This window comes from Passer domesticus, chromosome 11, assembly GCF_036417665.1.
Source record: "Passer domesticus isolate bPasDom1 chromosome 11, bPasDom1.hap1, whole genome shotgun sequence".
Lineage (NCBI taxonomy): Eukaryota > Metazoa > Chordata > Aves > Passeriformes > Passeridae > Passer > Passer domesticus.
Genome location: NC_087484.1, coordinates 21,200,531 through 21,217,827, shown reverse-complemented (window position 1 = coordinate 21,217,827; position 17,297 = coordinate 21,200,531). Strand labels below are relative to the sequence as shown.

General features: G+C 49.4%; 2 protein-coding genes across 2 annotated transcripts; one reads left to right on the top strand and one right to left on the bottom strand.

Annotated features, from left to right (window-relative positions):
* Nucleotides 1-24: 24 nt before the first annotated feature.
* Nucleotides 25-5,191, bottom strand: WDR53 (WD repeat domain 53). The gene is made up of 3 exons (XM_064435675.1): nucleotides 5,112-5,191; nucleotides 3,742-4,235; nucleotides 25-1,279 (listed from the first exon to the last, which is right to left on the bottom strand). Exons 2-3 carry the CDS (start codon nucleotides 4,219-4,221, stop codon nucleotides 692-694), a joined length of 1,068 nt encoding a protein of 355 aa, XP_064291745.1. The 5' UTR covers nucleotides 4,222-4,235; nucleotides 5,112-5,191; the 3' UTR covers nucleotides 25-691.
* Nucleotides 5,192-5,196: 5 nt separating this feature from the next.
* FBXO45 (F-box protein 45) lies at nucleotides 5,197-10,507 on the top strand. Its single transcript, XM_064435676.1, has 3 exons — nucleotides 5,197-5,573; nucleotides 5,780-6,136; nucleotides 7,771-10,507. The coding sequence occupies exons 1-3, from the start codon at nucleotides 5,298-5,300 to the stop codon at nucleotides 7,954-7,956; spliced, it is 819 nt and encodes a 272-aa protein (XP_064291746.1). The 5' UTR covers nucleotides 5,197-5,297; the 3' UTR covers nucleotides 7,957-10,507.
* Nucleotides 10,508-17,297: the final 6,790 nt, after the last annotated feature.

Genomic DNA, 17,297 nt, shown 5'->3' with positions numbered 1-17,297 from the left:
AGAGTGATTCTAAGGACAAGGGGACAGTGAGAGAGAAAGCATTTATTAAGACAAGTGTAATAGTTCTTTTTCCCTGGGATTCACAACTAACTGACAGCTGACCCAGCAAACAGGTGTAACAGTTCCCCTGCTCCTTCTTTTGCTGCAGTGAAAAAATTCAGTTGGCAACCACAGGGAAGCTCATTTGATTACTTGTTAATTGATGCATCTCTAGTCTATGCAGCTGCTGACAGAGTGTGATGAAAACCAGATTCCACCATGACCAGTTCAAGCCAACTGGGACACAGCTTCATGGGAGAAGTCACACAGGGCACTGCAACAGCCCCAGCTACACAGAGCTGAGCCAGTGACAGCCCTGCTACTGCTCAGCAGCCTCACTTACCATTGTGGGTGTCTCCTGAGCACCAATATTCTCCTCCAGCCTTAATTACATCAGCTTAGCCATGAACTAATGTTACCCCTAAATATAGAGACCCGTTTCACTTAAATTCAAGCAGCAAACTGCCAACCCTGCAAGAGAGAGTGGCTGTGAGCATAACAGCCACAAAGAACCAGCACGAGGCCAGTGCACAGCAAACCCCTTCCCTTCCCAGGGACCCAGAGGGGCTCACTGTCCAGTTCACTGTCAGTGGATGTAACTGGCTCTGAGAAGTGGTTTTGTCCCCCAGATTTCTGTAAGCACCTGGCTGCCTTAAGGTTCTGGCAATGGATAGACTGACACAGAGCTGCTCTGGTCAGCAACCAACACTCTCCTGGAGCCTTTGATTTCTGCACACGAGAGCCAGTTCACCTTCTCTCCGTGCTCAATGCTGAGCTTTGGCACAACTCCAGGGTGTTCATTTGAGGCCGCTTTGTTGAGCTTCCCATCTTTCCTGCTGGAAGCAGCTGCTTGGGCTTTCCTCCTGTGCAGAGACTTTGCTGGACTTTTCTGCTGCTTCCCGACGTTGCTGCTGACATCCCAGAGCAAGACTTTCCCATCGTTTCCTCCAGACAACAACTGGTATGTCTCAGGCATAAAGAGCACCTGCGAGACTCCCAAGCTGTGAGCCTGGAACTCCAGCTCATGTTCAAACCTGGCACCGGTGACTCGGAATATTCGGATTTTCCCATCCTGAGCTCCACAGCTGAAGATGTTGCCACACGAGGCCACAGACAGGGAATGTGCAAGAGGTGGGTTGAAGAACTGCCCAGCTGACTGTGGGCTCTCTTCCTCCACGTCACACTCCTGCAGGTTCATGGTCCACAAGGGACGAACTTTCTGCAGGTTCCACAGCATCACCTGGAAAAAAAAAACAGTAGGATGAATCAGTTGTGTGTTTCACTTCAAATGGGATCTTTAATAGCAAAATAAGCAACCACACTTCTTGTCTAGCAGAGCAAAGGCTGTGTATGAGTCCAAGGGGTGTAGGGCATAGGGTTAAACTTGCCCTAATAGATGTAGCAAATCTTTCTAGCCTGCTTTCCAAAGCCCTACCACCACACTCTGCAGTCAATGACTCAGAGCTTCAGACCACGGAAGAGATGCAAACACTGCTCTAAAAGCTTTTGCATTCATCTCAGCAGTAGTAATCATGATATACTGCACATCAATTATTGAGAAGGAGGGACAGGGAAACCCTAGCAGTGAATAGAGATCATTATCATTCTGGATTTCTGTCTCTGCTGCTTGGCCTATAATAGTCACTTCCACTAACGTGTCTGAAAAATGGGACAGCAAAAGGCAAACAGCAGTTGAGGCTGTGGTTTTTAAACAGGCATATTTGTATTTATTTTTATATCCCGTGAGTAGATCTGGTTTGTGCTATGGAGTAGGGCATGCTTTACCTACTGAGATAGGGCAGGTTGTGCTTTTAGACTTTTTTTCCAGTGCCACCCCACCTCCAAGCCCCCAGTGAAGAATCCTGTTCAAGCACTACAGATTTATACTGAGCCAATTAAAAATAACGCTCTCAGGACTTTTATAGGATCAGAATTGACAATGACCATTCTCAAGGCAAACAGACTGAAAAGCACATGTCAGTCTAATGCAGCACTGGTGTACTGTTTGCTTCATAAAGCTAAGCTTCAATTTGTTATTAATAAAAACACTCCTTCAGTAATAATCACTAATAAGTACAGGAGTCTTTAAATTTAGTTCACAAAAGAGCCTGGCTCTGCATTTCTGGAATCCAAATCACACTAAAACATCTGAAATATATTTCCTGTCACTTTCCTGTTTCAGTTACTGCTGTTGCTGCTGCAGTAAAGCTACTTCCACAACAACTGTGATTTACTGTAAATCAGAGGGGCTGGGTGATGCTTACAGAAAATACTCCTGTTTTCATCAGAGACAGGACTGCAACAATCTGATGAATCCATCAACTGCTGAAGAGTTTTCTGCAAAGTAAGTATTTTCTGTCCTCACCGCATTTTCCCTGCTTCATCAAAACTCCTGAAAGAACTCCAGGAACCTGAATTTCAATTCTCATCAGCCACGGCTTCCCCGAGGCCTTGATAAGCCCAGAACATGTCTTGTAGAGCACATAACTTGTCCAAAGGCATGGTGCAGCACAGGGCTTCAGTATTCTGCAGCTAAGCTCCCCTTTGGGAAATGATGTATCTTATCTTAAATACAGCCTCAATGCAGAATGATGCTCTTTTCACTGTACAAAAGCACACTAATGAAATCCTGTTTTGGGATACTGGCTTTCACTTAAAAACCAACTTGCTGAGCTACACCAAATGAAACTAATATTAAAAAGTCACAAAAAATAATCAGCTCACTTGTACCAAGTTGTACATAAATGTTTACAATTCTGATTAAAAGTTGCCATTCACAAGCTTGTGTATCTGCACTTTAGGGACCAAAATTAAGCCAGCTGAGGGACTGAGTCTTTACTCCTCCCAAACAGGATTTATCATCATGGCTTTAACACAGAAAAATACAGTTTATACTAAATATCAGCATGTATTTGCTCTAATGGGTGCAAGATGTACTTTGGTTTCAAGAACACAGGGGTGAAACTGCTCAAACCTGTCACACAAACTTCACCCTGACACCGCCGGAACCACAGAAACCTTCGAGAAGTGACAGTTTTCATATCGGGCTAAACCAGGAATGTGGTCAGACCTCAACCACTGGAAAGAAATTACTGAAGAATATCTGTTCTGGGCTTAACTCCCAGCATGGTTCCTCTCAGAAATGCAAAGGACAAAGTTTCCTTCTAATGAGGACAGGAAAGTTTAAAAGACAAAGAACATTTCATGCCTCCAAGATGGTAACAGAACAAAGGATAAATTATACAAATCACTTGTCCTCACAGTGGTATGTTCCACTTGGAAAGATGCTGCTCTACCTGCCTGCCTCAAGCACTGTGCCTTTTCCTCACTGTCCTTTGCATCTCATCTGCAGCCACAACTGATCCCTAGGGACAGCTGCTGGTTTTGCTCAGTCCAACAATGAGCTAATACAGCACAAGTGAGCTTTGCAGTGTATTCTGATTTCCCTTCACCCCACTCACTTTTGAATTGTAAATGTCAATGAAGGTAAAAACAGGAGCAGAAGCTGCTGAGTGTAACATAACACAAACAACCCCAACACTTAGGTTTTGGGCCAAAACTACTTCAGAATAGTGAGGGAGCTTTCCAGTGACTGCAGGCTGAACACCCTCGTGCTCGGTGAAAGTCTGCGGGTGCCTCGCTACACAGGTGGGTAATTACTGTTTCACTTCATTAACAACCGTGCACATATATGCAAATCACCTGCATGTCCAGTCCACAGGAAACCAGGCTTTGGGGCCGCTGAGGTCGGAAGGCAACAGACGAGCAGATGTTGGAGTGTCTCAAGGAGCGGCTGACTTTCTTGCTTTCCAAGTCCACAACCTTTATGGCCCCCGAGTCATCGGCGGCAGCCAGGAAGCTGTCGGCGTCGTTCACCGCGAGGCAGTTGATCTCCTCCTCGTTCACCTGGAAGCGCTGCAGGGGCTCCTGCTGCAGGGAGCGGGCATCCAGCACGCTGATGGTTTCTCCGTGGGAGGCGTACAGCGTGCTGGGCCGGCGGGAGGAGAACACCACCGAGGTCACGTCGTCGGCCGGCGGGAGCCGCAGCTGGGCCAGGGGCGAGCCTGCCCCGTCCCAGAGCGCCAGCTCGCCGCGCTCCGCGCCCGAGGCCACCAGCCCTTCGGCGCTCACCGCCAGGCACTGCACGGGGGAGCAGTGCCCGCCGCTCCACTTCACCGCCATGCTTCGGGACAGCCCTGAAACGAACAGAACAAACTGAGGCGGTTGCTTTGGTCTCGTTACGGCACAAACTCATCGAGCAAGAAGATCATCCTGAAACCCCAGTGTGCAGTTTTTTAACTGGGCACCTCCACAGCTCAGGACACCTCAGTGTGCACCCAAGTGCGGCCTTCGCTCAAACAGCCCCGACACCAGGCACTGCCACGGTGCTGAGCGGTCTTTTCCAACCTAAACAACACAACGAGACTTTTACAAAGAGGTGTTACTAACTTGAAACAGGTTGCAACACATTTAATGGGCTCGCAGAGCACACCCACGGCGCTCAGCAGCCGTGACCCTCCCAGGTGTGACCGCCCGCAGCAGCCTGTGTCACAGCACTGCCAGCAGAGCACATCAGCACAAAATTAAAATTAAAGGGAGGGCGAAAAGGGTAACACAGAAGTGCTGGAGGGACTGGGACGCTGCGGAGAAAAGAGAGAGGCACACGGGGTTTGTGTGACAGCCCAGCAGCCCTTCGCTGCCCTAATGCACATCCATGCATTTATCTAACGACCGGGCAACAAACGGCTTGTTTCTGGTGGTTTTACCTTCTTTTATTTTTATTTTTTTTTTTTACCACGTTATGTTCTCCATGTGATTTTTGTTGACCCAGATCTAAAGAGCAGCCAGAGCCCATTCATTCCACCAGAGGAACCTCGCTCTTGGCGATCAAATAACCCTACCGAGAGGCCCGATACCTTCCCCGCAGCTCGCACCGGGGCCGATTCGCGGCCGGGGGTCCCAGGTGAGTCGTACCCAGCCAATCCCCGCGCCCTGCAGCAGCTCGGTCCGAGCGCCCCCCGGTCCCGGGGCCGTCCCGGGGGCTCGGGAGGCGCGGGCCCCTCAGCTCTCACCTCCGCTCCGCTCCGCTCGCCTCCGCCGGGCTCCGCCGCCGCCCCCGCCCCTGGCCGGCCCCCGCGCCCGCCGCGCACGCGCGGGGCGGTGCCCGCGGCCGAGATGGCGGCGCCGCGCGCCCCCGCGCCGTGAGGCCTCGGGCGGCCCCGGCGACACCGGGCGGGCTGAGGGGAGCGCGGGGCGCGATGGCGGCGGGGCCCGGCCCCGGGCCCGGCCCCGGGGCGGCCGCGGCGTCGTGGGGAGGGCCGGGCTGGCGGCTGCCGGGGCGGGTGCTGGAGCTGGTGTTCTCGTACCTGGAGCTGCGGGAGCTGCGGAGCTGCGCGCTGGTCTGCAAGCTGTGGCACCGCGTCCTGCACGGCGACGAGAACAGCGAGGTGTGGCGCAGCCTGGCCGCCCGCTGCCTGGCCGAGGAGGCCCTGCGCACCGACATCCTCTGCAACGTGCCCACCTACAAGGGCAAGGTGAGGCCGGGACCCCCACCCCGCCGGGACACCCCCTCAGCCCCCCGGCCCACCCGCCATCCGAAACCAAGGGGGCGGGAGGCTGGGAGAGATGGCAGGGTTTTATCTCCCGGAGCCACAATGGTTGGGGTTGGAAGGGGCGCCTCCCACTAGAGCAGGCTGCCGCCAGCCCCGTCCATCTCCCCCACCCGCCTTGTCTCGCCCAGGTCCGTGCCTTCCACCACGCCTTCAGCACCAACGACTGCTCGAGGAACGTGTACATCAAGAAGAACGGCTTCACGCTGCACCGCAACCCCATCGCGCAGAGCACAGACGGGGCGCGCACCAAGATCGGCTTCAGCGAGGGCCGGCACGCCTGGGAGGTGTGGTGGGAGGGCCCGCTGGGCACCGTGGCCGTCATCGGCATCGCCACCAAGCGCGCCGCCATGCAGTGCCAGGGCTACGTGGCCCTGCTGGGCAGCGACGACCAGAGTTGGGGCTGGAACCTGGTGGACAATAACTTGCTGCATAACGGGGAGGTGAACGGCAGCTTCCCGCAGTGCAATAACGCGCCCAAATACCAGGTGAGGGGGCTTGGAGTGGGCTGGGGGGTGCTGGCCATTCCTCGCTGTCCCGGCTGGCTGCTGAGTTGCTCCTAAGTAACCCTCAAAGGTCTCTTTGGCTTCCCTGTAGAAGGCAAATGATTCCACCTTGTGAGCTCTTTTCCCCCTTCATTTACTGCTTGTGCAGGCTTCACCTGTCTGGTGTTCAGTGCACCTGACCCTGGGTTGTTCCCACACTTTAATCTCAAACACTGAGTGTGGAACCTGTACTGTGGGAGTCTGCTTAGACATCCTGGTGCTTTTTGGAATAAAACCTGAAATACTCACGTAGCTTTCTGAAGTAGCGACTTGCCCCACAGCAAGGTGAGTGTCTGAGGGCTTGTACCCCTTTGTTGTCTGGCAGGGTGAGCTGAACTTAGTGCTTAGGTGAGAGTCTTCCTGCAAAAACCTGCAGCAGTGCTGATTGCTGCTGCTTTGCTCGCTGGCCACCTTCTGTGGGTGACATCCCTTATCTGGAATCTGACGTTCAGATAACTTCAGGGTGTTAAAGAGCAGAGGCCACCCTATCTTTTTGTCCTTATGGAAGTGCTTGTCTTGTCATTCTGCCTGCTCACACAACTGCCTTTTCACTGCTGGATTTGCTCATGTTACAACTTGAACTGGATCATTGTAATTTCCCTCTCATATTCAGAGAATGGGTTAGAAGGGACTTTAAAAATAATCCACTCCAACCCCCAGTGCTGTGGCTTTGTTTCACTTGTGGGTGAAGATCTGTGTAGTACCTTGCATCTGATACTCCCAAATTTTGTGTGAAAGTTCAAATCAGTGACCCTTTGGTGTATTTTGTGTTTATTAAGGCCTGTACAGTGATCTGCTCATAGAAAATGTGCTTACAGGAAACCCATGTGTGTGTTAGTGTTGGCTAGAAGAAATTCCCAGTACTGGGGCTGGCTGAAGAAGAGTCAGGAGTTTGTGTGGTGCCTGCTCTGCTTGTGGCTGTTGTCTGGGACTTTATTGGTGCCTGAAATAATGTGTGCTATAAAAATGCAGGGAGCTCTGGGCCTGCCTGGATCCAAGGCTCCTGCTGTGGTCAGTGTTGGTTTATCTTGTGTGTGTGTACATGCATATTTTTAGTGTTTTCATTTTACATTTTGTACTGAAATTCCCTTTTACCTTGGTGAGGGAACACCTCTGTCAGTGACAGCAGCTGCATATTAGTCTATTCTGGGATTTTTTTGTAGGTGGCACTTGCTTTTCTTAAACCCATTGTCTTTAAAAATGCTCCTCACAGAGCAGTTGCTGCTCAGCACCTGAACACAGAGTTCAGGTAACTTGGAGCCCATTGCAAAGATTCCAAAGCTCTGCAGTATTCCCAGAGCTCACAGCACACAGTGCCTGCTCTCAGTGCTCTCACAGGTTCCTATGGGAAGGGCCATGTTTATTGTCATAAACAGGTGGTGGATGCTTCAGATCATGCTTCAGATCATGGTGAAATGGAGAAATTCCTGTCATGAGAGCAATCAGTCATGAGACACAGGACAGCCCTGCTTTAAAATTCTCTGCTGCGTTACACTTTGCATTATTTTTGTTTCCATCTGAACATGCTGACTCTTTCTGTGTGTTATTTTCACTCTCCCTCCTGTCTCTGTTTCCAGATAGGTGAAAGGATTCGAGTTATCCTGGACATGGAAGACAAAACATTAGCGTTTGAGAGGGGCTATGAGTTCTTGGGAGTTGCCTTCAGAGGACTGCCAAAAGTTTGCCTGTATCCAGCAGTGTCTGCTGTGTATGGTAACACAGAAGTGACTTTGGTCTACCTGGGAAAGCCTCTGGATGGATGACGTGGATTGTTCTGTTGGGACGTCGAGATGTGGATGTTTGGGAGGAGAAATCTGCATGTTGGTTAGAGGGAAACGTGTATTAGAGGAAAAAAAGAACAAAAAAGTGTGGGTGTGTGTCCAAGAGCCATCGAGGGAACCACATGGAGTTTGGAAACGGAGGACCAGCTGTACTTCAGCAATTATGTTACATTTCCTCTTTCTACCAGGCCAGAAAAATCCTCAGGGCTGCAGTTGGTTGAGTGGGAAGCTGACACATGCATGTCGCAACAGATTTTATTGCTAAAATGGCAGTGTGACCTCAAACATTTAAGAAAGGACTTGATAAAAAAGAAATGCTTGAGGAAATTAGCCTGGGATTTGTAAGTGGCGTGTTTTGTGAGAGACTCCCATTTCCAAACTGCTTGTTCCTTCTTTCCTTCTTTCCTTCCTTCCTTCCCTCCCTGGGGCCAGCATGGGGGCTGGAGCAGAGCTGGGGGTATTTACAAATTTTTAGTGTCCTGAGAGGCACGGTCTGTGCAACTGCCCTTCTCTGGTATAACCATACAACACGTGTGCAGCTATTTTTAAGTGTATTTTAAGGATTGTATATAAAGAAAACGTTGAAAAGAACAGTTAAAAGAAAGGGTTTGCTTTATTCTAACTGGGACAGAATTTCTTAAAGGGAAAAAAAAAATCACCCCCCTCCCTGGCACCAGAACACAACCTGGGACAGGTGTACAGCCTTCATGTCAGTGCAGTTCTGTTGTAATGTGTTTTGGGATGCTCTTGTGGAGTGCGGTGCTGCTTTGGGTTGTTTCCTGTGAAAGTTTCCATGGCTTCAGTGGCAGGTTTGTTCTCTGTAGGAAACAAAAACGTTTTCCCCCCGAGTTTCCTTTCAGCAGAACTCGCGCTCCCCTCGGGGAAGGAAGGCTGAGCACAGCACTGAGCCTGCCTTCCTCTCCACGTCAAAAATGCCACCTTTTCAAAGCATTCTCTCACTTGCTGATCACTGTTGTGAGATGTCTCAACATAATGTGCAAGGAGCATTGGGCTTCTGCAACCAGACCTTACTTTCAGCTTCAGTGGCTTTATAAAGCTTGAAGGCTTGCCTGAACCTTTCTTAACTGAATCAAATCCCCCAGCACCCCAACATTCACCTGCCCAGCACTAGTAAACTCTCACCAGCCCTTTGATGAGGATTCTGGGTCACATTCAGTGTTTGTGCTCTTCACTGATTCTCTCAAAGCCATGTCCAGACCCCCCAGGCACGTCTGTGTGCTGGCCCGTGCAGGCTGGGAAGCTTCCAGGTGTAGTGAGGAAGAATTTCTGGTGAAACCACTTTGCTGTGAGGTTGGAAGGTCTGCAGGGAGCCCCAGGAGGGCCCTTTAGCAGGGCAGGAAGGCTGTGAGCCCCATGGCTGGCTCGTGACTCTGGTTTCATGCTGGTTGGCATCTCCCAGAGCTGCCTGGGCTGTTTCAGAGCTGCTTTTCAGAGAGGGAAAGGAAATGTTTATAGAACCTTTTTTTTGCTTGGTTTTTTTTCCCTGGTTTTTTTTTTTTCTTTCTTTTTCTTTTCTTTTCTTTTCTTTTCTTTTCTTTTCTTTTCTTTTCTTTTCTTTTCTTTTCTTTTCTTTTCTTTTCTTTTCTTTTCTTTTCTTTTCTTTTCTTTTCTTTTCTTTTCTTTTCTTTTCTTTTCTTTTCTTTTCTTTTCTTTTCTTTTCTTTTCTTTTCTTTTCTTTTCTTTTCTTTTCTTTTCTTTTCTTTTCTTTTCTGTGTGTTTTGTTTTGTGCTAGAGAATGTGAGTTGCTTGGTACCAGACACTGGCAATTCTCTGAGCATGGAAGAAAGAGGAATCCCTCTTGGGCTGTTGCTCATCCCCTTCCCTGTTCCTCAAGGAAGTGAGTGAGGCTTTGCCTTGGAGTGCTTTTGGCCAGGTAGATCACCAGGTTCAGCCCTGGAACTGTGTAAGTTGTTACAATTTAAAGGATTTAAAAGTATTTATTTGTTCTGTGTGTTCATTGCTGAAAGGCAAATCAAGGTCTGTTCCTCTTGCTGCACCAGAATGTGCTGTGAGCAGTGGAGGTGTTTTGGTGGTGCTGAGAACAGCCAAATAAAGGATGTGGGACAGGCATCCAGGTACCCGGACAAATCTGTTACAGGCATTGATTGTACTGGACTGTAAAGTGTCTGCAGAGCAGAACCATGGGGCATAGAGTTGGGGATAAAGGAAACAAAACCCTGCCCAGTTTAGGGAAATAAATAGTCCCCAGGATGAATGTATCCTCAGTGCAGTCCTGAAAGATGCAACCTCTGTGGTTGTCCATGATCCAGTTAGAGGCAAGGAAACCCTGAGAATTCTGAGGAGTTTTAATCACAGATTCAGATTGATTCCCATTTTTCAGACTGCATCTTGCCCTCTAAATAATTTCCCTCTAAATCAGAAATGCTGAAAGTTGAACATTCCTTAAGGGTGGGTTTGGGTGGACTCACTTATGTAAGATTATAACTTATTCCTGGAGACCAATGCTGGCTGTACAAAATATTAAAATAAACTCTGCTATCATTCAGAAGGATCTATTGGTGTGGATTGTTGGAATGGCATCTGCAGAATCCCACAGATGGGAAGAAGGGAGCTCCAGTTTGGTGCCCCATGAGGACAGAGGTGTTGGGGCTGTGTGATCTGCTGTGTGACTGCTGGAAAAGAGAGTCTGAGTGCTTAAGGAGGGCTTGGAAACTCAGGGATCTGATACCTGTGGTAGGAAATTCAAAGGTAGGATCCCTCTGAAGCAGGGATGCTCACTCCTGACTGTGGGAAAGGCATTCCTGCCTGCTGGAAGCCTCTGGGTTGGACTTGGGGTGCTGTGGTCACTGCCCCCACTGCTGCACCAAGGGGTCTCCTTCCCCCTCAGCTTCCTGCTGTTTCCTTTGCTTTCCCTGTGGAAGTTCAATATTTCACAGTGCTTTTAGGAAAAAGTATTGTGGGTTTGAGCTCTGAGGCACTTTCCAGACTCTCTGCACCAAGAGATTGCTTTTAAGCAGTAAATCCTGGCTGACACCTCCTTCAGGAGTAGAGAGGTTTGGTGCTGAGTTGGTTTTTTTAGCCTGAAGTACCTCAGGGTCAGCTGAGCAGTTGTTTGGGGTATTTTTCCAGCCCTTACAAAGGATTTAAGGGCTTTGGTCAGGGGGAATATCAAGTGTTCACAGCCCCCATAACAGAAATCAGTCAGATTAACAGGTCTTGGCTTTAGACCCTTACAGGATTTTGGGATAAGCGAGCATTTTATCTGTCATTTTAATAAAATCCAAAATTCCTTGTGGTTTGAGTGTGCTGTGAAATCTGTTGGGAGCTGAACAGCCAGTCCTCTGTCCCTGCCATATCTCTGAGGGGGTGAGGAGCTCCCTGTGGTCGCTGGTTTGGGGGCAGAGGCTGTTCTTGGCCTTGGTGACACTTTGTGCTGGCCCTTGTGACACCTCAGGTGCTGCTGACAAACTGATAAACCAACATGGGTTGGGAAATTCCCTCCTGGAAAATGCCTTTATCCCAGCAGAAAGGCTGCAGTGAGTGAACATTTTTGGGAGCCCTGTGTGCCCCTTCCCCTGGCAGAGGCCCCTGGGTCCTGTCCCTGCTGGCCACATTTCAGGTGACAAACCCAGGCAGGAGCAGATGGCCCCGGTGCTGTGGCTGTGCTCTTCCCTGCCTGCCTCCAAATACACCAGTGAGAAATCCAACTTTCCTCCCTGCCTATCTCTGATCTACATTTCTAAATTCCCTGAGCACACTGGGTGTGTTTCCAGATGGCTGCCTCTATTTTTTTTTTCCTCTTCCATTTTCGCTGGGTTGATGACAGCAGCGATGAGTTAAAATAACCCTGGGCCTGATCATAGTCTGATCATGCAAAACTGGTTTTTTCAAAGTATTTAAGAGGTGAGCAGCCCTCAGTCATTCCTTAAGCTATGTATTTCCATGTGAATATTTCAGTTTTTACATGTTATAAATAGCTCTTAGATGTGTAAGTGAATTTTTTTTTCACTTTCTTGCAGGGAAATCTGCAGACAGAAAACAGCATTATTGAAATTACACTAAGATCCTTTGTACACTTTTAAAGCAGGTTTTCAGGGGGCTGGCAGTGGCCATGCTTGACTCTGTAAGTGACAGTAGCCCACTTTATGCTAAAGTATGATTGAAAGAAAAAATGAAAGAAGCAGTGAACGAGCACAGAAAGCTTTTCCTGCAGTGCTGCTGGACCTGCTAATTCATCCCTTAAGCAGGTTTTTCCTTCTGCTGGATGAGGCTCTGTGACTACCAAAGGAACTCTCCCATCTCCCCACGAGAGGGCAAAGCTGTGGGAGCCTTGACTTGTGCTCAGACAAGTGCTGAGTACAAAAAATGTTTTTAATGTGGAACCTTCCCCCTTAAAAATTACTTCCTGTTCTTTTCAAACACCAAACCAAACTAAAAACCCTCAACAGAAGTGGATGATGGACATAGAATTTTTTTAAGTTCACTCCTTCATTTGAACCCTGCGTCCTGAAAAAGGATGAGCAAATATTTGCATTTCAGAAAATGATTTTTAATGACACCAAACTGAGCCAAAGCTCCAAGATGACCTTAAAGGATTGAAGGGGATTTGAGAGGCTCAAACAAAATGTCAGAGTTTCTGTTCAAGGTCCACTTTTTCCAAGACTTGCTTTTCCTCCCCTCAGGTGTTTATGATGAGGAAATAGTGATATCAGCAAAAAATTATTTTTAAAAAATCCATTGCAATTGAAAAAAAAAATATAAGGGAATTGAAAGGGGATTTTTAAATGAAACTCGTTGTATGTTACAAGTGTTGTTCATTCTTCTGCAATTTTACCAAGTCAGGAATTGAAGGGATTTTCCCTTCGTGCCTGCCCTGGCAGGTGTGGTGTGAGCTACCTGCAGTGGTTTCATGTCTGCTTGATTTATTTTGCCTTTTTTAATCTGGAGCTTTCCTTGCTTAGGAGAACTCAGCCATTTCCCATCACCTTTAAATAGAAATCTAAGAGAGTAAACTCTGCCAGCTCCAATATGTGGCTTTATAAAGTGCTGGACAAACCCCCTAGTAAGGAAATGGATGTTGGCCAAAATGCTTTTTTATCGTATTCAAATACTGCAGGGGTTAACATTTTTCATGGAATCCAGATCGGTTTGGTCTGGAAAGGACTCATCCAGCCCCTGTCATGGGCAGGGATTCCTTCCACTAGACCAGGCTGTACAGCCTTTGCCAGTCCCAAATCACCTTTTGGGTTTCTTTGATGGCTTTTTGTTTGTTTTTCTGTGCTCAGGTGACAGAGGCACTTTCCTCACACCAGGTCCCATCTGACATTGGGCACCTGACCCCTTCCACAGGGTCTTGTGCTAGAGCAGGGCTGGAGGGTGGGATCTTGCTTTGGAAGCAGCCAAAAGATTTTATCTGAGCTTCAGCATAAGGTTTGATCTATTCCTGGGTAAAAAATCGACATGAGCAGAAGTGGATTGGAGTTGGAAGGTCAGTGGGACTCAGGAGAGGGTGCAGGGTGGAAAGCAGGTGGTTTTTTGTGCCCACCTCACCCCAGAGTGCTGTGCAGCTCTGGGATGTGACTCTGCTGGCAGCGTGAGCTGCTCTTCCCGGCAGGAAGGTGGAGAGCAGGAGGGAGATGTGACATTATCCGTGTGTCTGCTGAACCTCCCCCTCCTGTGCTGGTTCAGGTCCCACACCGAGGGGTGGAGCTGCTTCCAGTCTGTCCCAGGGATGGCATTTTGGGTGCAGCAGTGATGTCACCTGTGTTACACTGCTGTCACGTGTTAGAGTTTGTTTTAAAACCCCACAGAAATATCCTGGCAGATTTCCTTTTCTTACCCAAGACCAAGGGATATGTCCGAGGTGCTAGAGCATGCTCCAGCTCCAAACCCAGAACCCCCAGACAGGCTTTATCCCTCAGGGAGCATGCTGGAAATGCAGGGATGCTGTGTCCCATGGCTGAAAACCTGGGAAAAGAGGACTTTGTAGGGTGCATTTGCTTCCAGATCTGCCTGCCACACCAGGCTGGGGCACAGGGATGTTGGCCCTTCTGGCCAGAGAGGAAGATGGGTGGGACATGCTGAGCTCTGCAAGGAGCTGAGAGAGTTTCACTTCCCTTTGGGTTTGTGACTGAATTACTCACTTCTCTTAAGCAGAATGGCAGCAGGGAGGGAGTTTGTGGGGCTGCAGATGCGGGTATTTTTTTTTTTGTGTCAAAATTTGCATTCCTGAATGATGTCACAGCAGTGACTTGTCCAAACCTTCTCCTTCTGGTGACTTACAGCCTCCAGCCTTGAGAGCTTTAGGCTAAAAACAGAGAGGAGGTTTAGAGTTGATATTAGGAAGAAATTCTTCCCTCCTGGCACAGGGTGCCCAGAGAAGGTGTGGCTGCCCCGTCCCTGGAAGTGTCCAAGGGCAGGTTGGAGCAACCTGGGACAGTGGAAGGTGTCCCTGCCCATGGCAGGGGTGGAACAAGATGGCCTTTAATGTCCCTTCCCACCCAAACCATTCCATGATTCTATGACAAAAGACTTTGGTTAATGTGCTGAAGTAGCTGGGTATGGGGGGGTTTTTGCTTTCAGTGGTTTATTTTATTGTACAGTACAACAAAGATCAATTTATCCACTTCTGGCAATCCTGTGGGAAAAACTCACGCAGCTCCTTCAGCTCTAACTGCAATCAAAGGCCAAACTTAATGAAAGCATCCTGGTTGTGGGGCTTTCCAGCCCCTGAGGAGATCTAGGAGGAATCCCAGGATGGTTTGGATTGGAAGAGACATTAAAGTCCATCCAGTCCCACCCCTGCCATGGGTAGGGACACCTTGCACTGTCCCAGGCTGCTCCAAGCCCTGGCCAACCTGGCCTGGAACACTTCCAGGGATGGGGCAGCCACAACCACTCTTGGCAAAAGATCAGAGGTCTTTTCTGACTTTGGGCACTGGCTTCTCCTGCAGATACTGTTCTCCAGAGCATCTGGATTGTCTTGGATCCCAAGGGAGGGGATGCACTTGGCTCTCAGTTGCTCAGAAATATGAGGTTCTGCTGTTCAGCATCCAACACATCCTGCTGCAGGCTGTGCTCTGGACACCAAGTGATCCAGATATTCTCTGCCCTCCCAGGAGAAGTTCAGCTTGGCCTCGTGGTGCTGGATCCTGAGGATCCCCCAGAGCTCAGCCTGGGAAGGGCAGGAGCGTGCGGGCTGCGAGCGGGGCCGGAGCGCGGCCGTGGGGAGGGCCGGGGGAAATGAGATCCCTTGTGCAGCTTTCCCTCTCCAGCCGCTTCCTCCTCATTGACAGGCCGAGCAGGAAGAGCCGTGACCACGGATGGAGCTGCCTGGGCTGGACTGCCTGCGGGAAGGGAACTGGGCAGGGCCTCACCCCAGCACGGGGGCTGTGGCTGAGCCTCCTCAGGACAGAGGATTCTTCTTCTGGAATCAGGGTGAAGCAGAGGACACAGCACCTTCTTGTTCACTGGAAGAGGGATGTGTTAAGCACTGTAATGCCAGGCCAGAGCTGTTAGCAGTGGACTTTAAAACCTGTTCTTGTGTGTGAACATCTGAATGTCCTTGCCATGGCTTTACATGTGCAACAAATGCTCCTGGCAAGGAGAGCAGTTGTTGAGGAAATGAAAAGCATCACCCTTACTTGAGAAACCAAACTGTTAATAAACACATAATAAAGAAAACAACATGAAGAGGTTGGTGCTAACTGCAAAGGCTGGGTGAGTTCTGGTGCCTTCCCCAGCCCTCTGAGGCTTCAGCAGATAGAGGTCCACTCCCTTTGGAGGCAGCTCTCACTAGCATCCATACCAGGGTTCAGTCAAAAATCCCTCTTCCCTTCCCACCCTGTGCTCTCAGGAATGTGGGTTTGCCTCCCACTAAATCCTGTTCCTGCCTTTCTTCTGAGTCCCATAGAGGAAATGGGCACCTTTTGGGGACTGAGGGGTCAAAGGTGGGATCCTCTATGAGGTTCTTCTGTGGAGCTCCTGATTGGTGTTTAGATCCTTGATCAAATGTCCTCCAAGCCCAAAGACATAATTTCCCAATTGTTTTTGCTGCAGTTCACCTGGATCCCTGTAGGTTTGTTGCATGTTGTCAGTCTGGGGGATTTTTGTCTCCCCCCTCCTCCCTGATCTGCTGCAAGGGTGGGTGAACAAGCCCAGGGCTCTGCTCAGAACAACCCAGAATTAATCCTGCCTTCAAAGAAGTCTTCTTTGAGCCCTGCTTTCCATCAGAAAACCTGGCAAGAGCTAGGAGATTTCTGACAGCTGGAAATATGTTGAAGAAATTCCTACCTGTAAGGGTGGGCAGGCCCTGGCACAGGGTGCCAGAGGAGCTGTGGTTGCCCCTGGGTCCCTGGAATGTCCAAGGCCAGGTTGGCCAGGGCTTGGAGCAGCCTGGGAGAGTGGAAGGTGCCCCTGCCCATGGCAGGGAGTAGAATAGTGTTCTCCCAGAGGAGGGTGCTGGGGCTCCAGGGGCTCCCAGACACACAAGTCACTGCAAAACCAGAGCCTGGAGCTTTACTGACAGATGCAGGAGCTGGCACGTGCCTTTCCTTGGACCCAGGTAAAGCAGCAGGGAGGTTGTTCGGGCACAGCTTGGAGGAAAAGCTGGTTTTGGGGCTGATTATAAATCCTTGGGTTTTGCCCTTGGTTTTCCCTGCAGGAACTGCCCCAGGGGAGCTGTGCTCCCTGCAGAGCTCCAGCCCTGCTGCAGCTCTGGGGCTCTGAGCCCACACTCCTGTACAGCAGTGCACCATCCTGGGATGGGACACATCCCTGGCTACCCCTGGAGAGAAATTCCCATTGGGAAATTCAGCCAGAAGAAACTCCAGAGCTCAAGTTTAAACTTCAGGCATCAAGCTGTCCATTTCAGCTTTTCTCTTTTGCCCACGGAACAAATTCTCTTTTCTTTTTTGTGTTCATTGTTCCTCTTAAATTAAAGGCAACTACTGCTGCTGGCAGCTCCTGAGATACAGGAGACCTCAGGCTTGTTTTATCCCAAGCAGGTGATTAAAGAAAATAAATTAAATTAATGATGCTTTGCAGCATCATCATCCCTTGCAGAACCATTTCTTAAATTCTTGTCAGTTTTCCATCCCAGTGGGAGTCAAGGAAGCCCATGGAGAAATATTTCTGTTTCCCTTTTCCCCCACTCAACAGGTTCTGCTGCTGTGTGAACCATGAGTGACCCTTTGGTGCTTCCACTTGGGAATAAATCACATTTCCTGCAGGAAAACACATGTTCAGTGATGGGATTGCTGTTTCCTGTTGCCGTTTCCCTTTTCCCAAGGGTCCTGTGCTGGGTGCATTCCAGGAGAAGCCAGGAGCCTGCCCTCTTATCA

Bases quoted from the DNA above. Each gene is read 5' to 3' on its own strand.
- FBXO45 (XM_064435676.1), top strand. From the start codon at position 5,298: ATGGCGGCGGGGCCCGGCCCCGGGCCCGGCCCCGGGGCGGCCGCGGCG. The intron at 5,574-5,779 runs GTGAGGCCGGGA...TGTCTCGCCCAG, and splicing joins TGCCCACCTACAAGGGCAAG to GTCCGTGCCTTCCACCACGC. The intron at 6,137-7,770 runs GTGAGGGGGCTT...CTCTGTTTCCAG, and splicing joins ATAACGCGCCCAAATACCAG to ATAGGTGAAAGGATTCGAGT.
- WDR53 (XM_064435675.1), bottom strand. From the start codon at position 4,221: ATGGCGGTGAAGTGGAGCGGCGGGCACTGCTCCCCCGTGCAGTGCCTG. The intron at 1,280-3,741 runs GTGATTTGCATA...TTTTTTTTCCAG, and splicing joins CCTGTGGACTGGACATGCAG to GTGATGCTGTGGAACCTGCA.